The following is a 1,936-nucleotide window of genomic DNA, read 5'->3' as shown; positions in this document are numbered from 1 at the left end:
GCAGCCCGGGCCCGGACCCCTGGTCCCCCCACGCACCCTCCACGCAGCGGCAGCCGGCCTGCAGCACGTGGGCGTACATGCCCGCCCGTGACTGCGACATGAGCTGGTCGCCCACGAGGTAGGTGTTGTGGGACGAGCTGATGAAGTAGTGGCTGAGTGGCTGCGTCATGTCCTGGTGCACGCCGTGGTGGCCCGGGTTGAAGATATCCCCGGCCGGGCTCCGCGTGTAGTTCGTGAAGCCTGCGGGGCGGCCGGTGTGGGGCGGCTCAGCCCGGGGTCCGGCCCCGGGGTCCGGCCCCGCCTCCGGGCTCCGCTCGAGACCACCCGCCCCCATGCCGCATGGGACACGAAGGGTCCTGTCCAGGCCGCCCAGCACTGCGGGACCGAGGTGACACCCACTCACCGTCGATGCCCAGCACCCCCTTACTCTTGTTCTCTGGGCAGGGCTCGAACTGTTCGATGATGTCCCGGCAGCTTTCGAGTGTCACACCCGTCATCTAGGCCAGGAAGGGGCGTGAGCCCAGGCCGGCCGTCACCCTTCCCCTCCGAGGCCACTGCCCCAGCCCCGTCTCTGATCAGGGCTCAGCGCCGTGGGGCTGGGGCTCTGCAGTGTGCTCCCCGCACAAGGGGCTCCCTGGCCACCCCCAGCGTCACGTGACGGGACTCGGTGGCAGGTGGACTGGGGACCCTGAATGGCAGGCCGCGCCCACGTCCCCAGGCCCTCGGCCTCCCCGGGGCGGGCTCCGGGTGCCTGCGGCACCTTCTGCTCCAGCTCCAGGAAGCGCTGGAGGTCGGCAGCGTCCAGGTGGTCCTTGTGGTCACTGTAGGTCAGCATGAGCAGGTAGAGGTCCCGGCGCGTGGACATCATCTTGTAGAAGGCACAGAACTCCTCGAAGCCCAGAGTGCCCTGCTGGTCGTCCGTGTCCGCCTCCTGCAATGCCTCCGTGTCTCCCTGCGTCCCAGGCTGGGCCACACGTGGTCCTCCCGGCCCACCCCACCCCTCAGTCACCCCCAAACCTCAATCCACCACCCACGTCGCGGCCTCGCGGTTGCTCCCTGGGACCCTCACAGCAGTGACTTCCTGGGCTCCCTCTGTGACTCCCACCAAGGCCGTGGAGTGACCCCTTAACACAGACCTGACCCTGCCCTCCCCCCGTCCAGGTCTTGCAGAGTTAACCTGGCCCTGGCACAGCCCCCCACGTGGGGCAGCGCCCACCCTGGGCTGTGGGTGGTCAGTACGATGTCTGCCCACGGTGAGCAGAGCCCTAGGCCGAAGGCATGGGGGAGGGTCCTGGCTCTGCCCCCCACAGCAGAGATGAGAGGACCCCGGTCTCAGCCACTGTGTTCTTTCTGCAGATGGAGTGGCTCACTCTACACCCCCAGGAACCTCCAGAAGCAAAGCCACCGGCGCCCCAACAAGACCACGGACTCCTCCATGAAGCCGCTGGCTCAGGGAGCACCCTGAGGTGTCAGACCCTGGGGACACCGAGGGCTAAGGCGCTGCCCTGCTCCCAGGGGCCGGAGCCCAGGGACAGACCAGAGGCCTGAGGTGGGACGTGGCGTGGGCGCCCGGGGATGGGCAAGAACGAGGACCTCGGAAGGTGCAGGAGACAGTTCCCAGCCGGATGGGGGGCTGTGTGACAGCGTGATACTCCGGGCTGGGACAGACAGGTCAGCACCATGGACAGCGCCCCGCGTCCGCCCTGCAGGCCCCTGGGTCGTCTGTCCTTACGTGGCCCCACAGTCTGGGGTGGCCAGGGTGCATGCCAGGTGGTGAGATCCCCTCTGGACTAGCAGCATCGCCAGTGAGGTGGGTGGCCTCCGCCACCCCTCCGTCCCTGTCCCCGAGGGGAGGAGGACTCCCAGGAAAGCTGGGCCCTGCCCTGTGCCCCGGCCGCTGCCTCGCCCGGTGCTGGGGCTGGGTGCTGGGCAGGGT

At 68.9% G+C, this 1,936-nt stretch overlaps 1 protein-coding gene across 1 annotated transcript in view; it reads right to left on the bottom strand.

Moving 5' to 3' along the window:
• PLCH2 (phospholipase C eta 2) overlaps positions 1-1,936 on the bottom strand; it is a 24,537-nt gene that overhangs the window by 16,270 nt on the left and 6,331 nt on the right. Inside the window, exons 5-7 of the mRNA XM_006903946.2 lie at positions 761-931; positions 404-497; positions 37-240 (exon numbers count right to left, since the gene is read on the bottom strand). Of these exons, the coding sequence (XP_006904008.1) occupies positions 37-240; positions 404-497; positions 761-931 (469 nt within the window). The remainder of the gene's footprint in view (positions 1-36; positions 241-403; positions 498-760; positions 932-1,936) is intronic.

Source organism: Pteropus alecto, unplaced genomic scaffold (assembly GCF_000325575.1).
Source record: "Pteropus alecto unplaced genomic scaffold, ASM32557v1 scaffold700, whole genome shotgun sequence".
NCBI classification, from domain to species: Eukaryota; Metazoa; Chordata; class Mammalia; order Chiroptera; family Pteropodidae; genus Pteropus; species Pteropus alecto.
The sequence above is the reverse complement of the archived record's forward strand: the minus strand, read 5'-3'. Positions and strand labels throughout refer to the sequence as shown.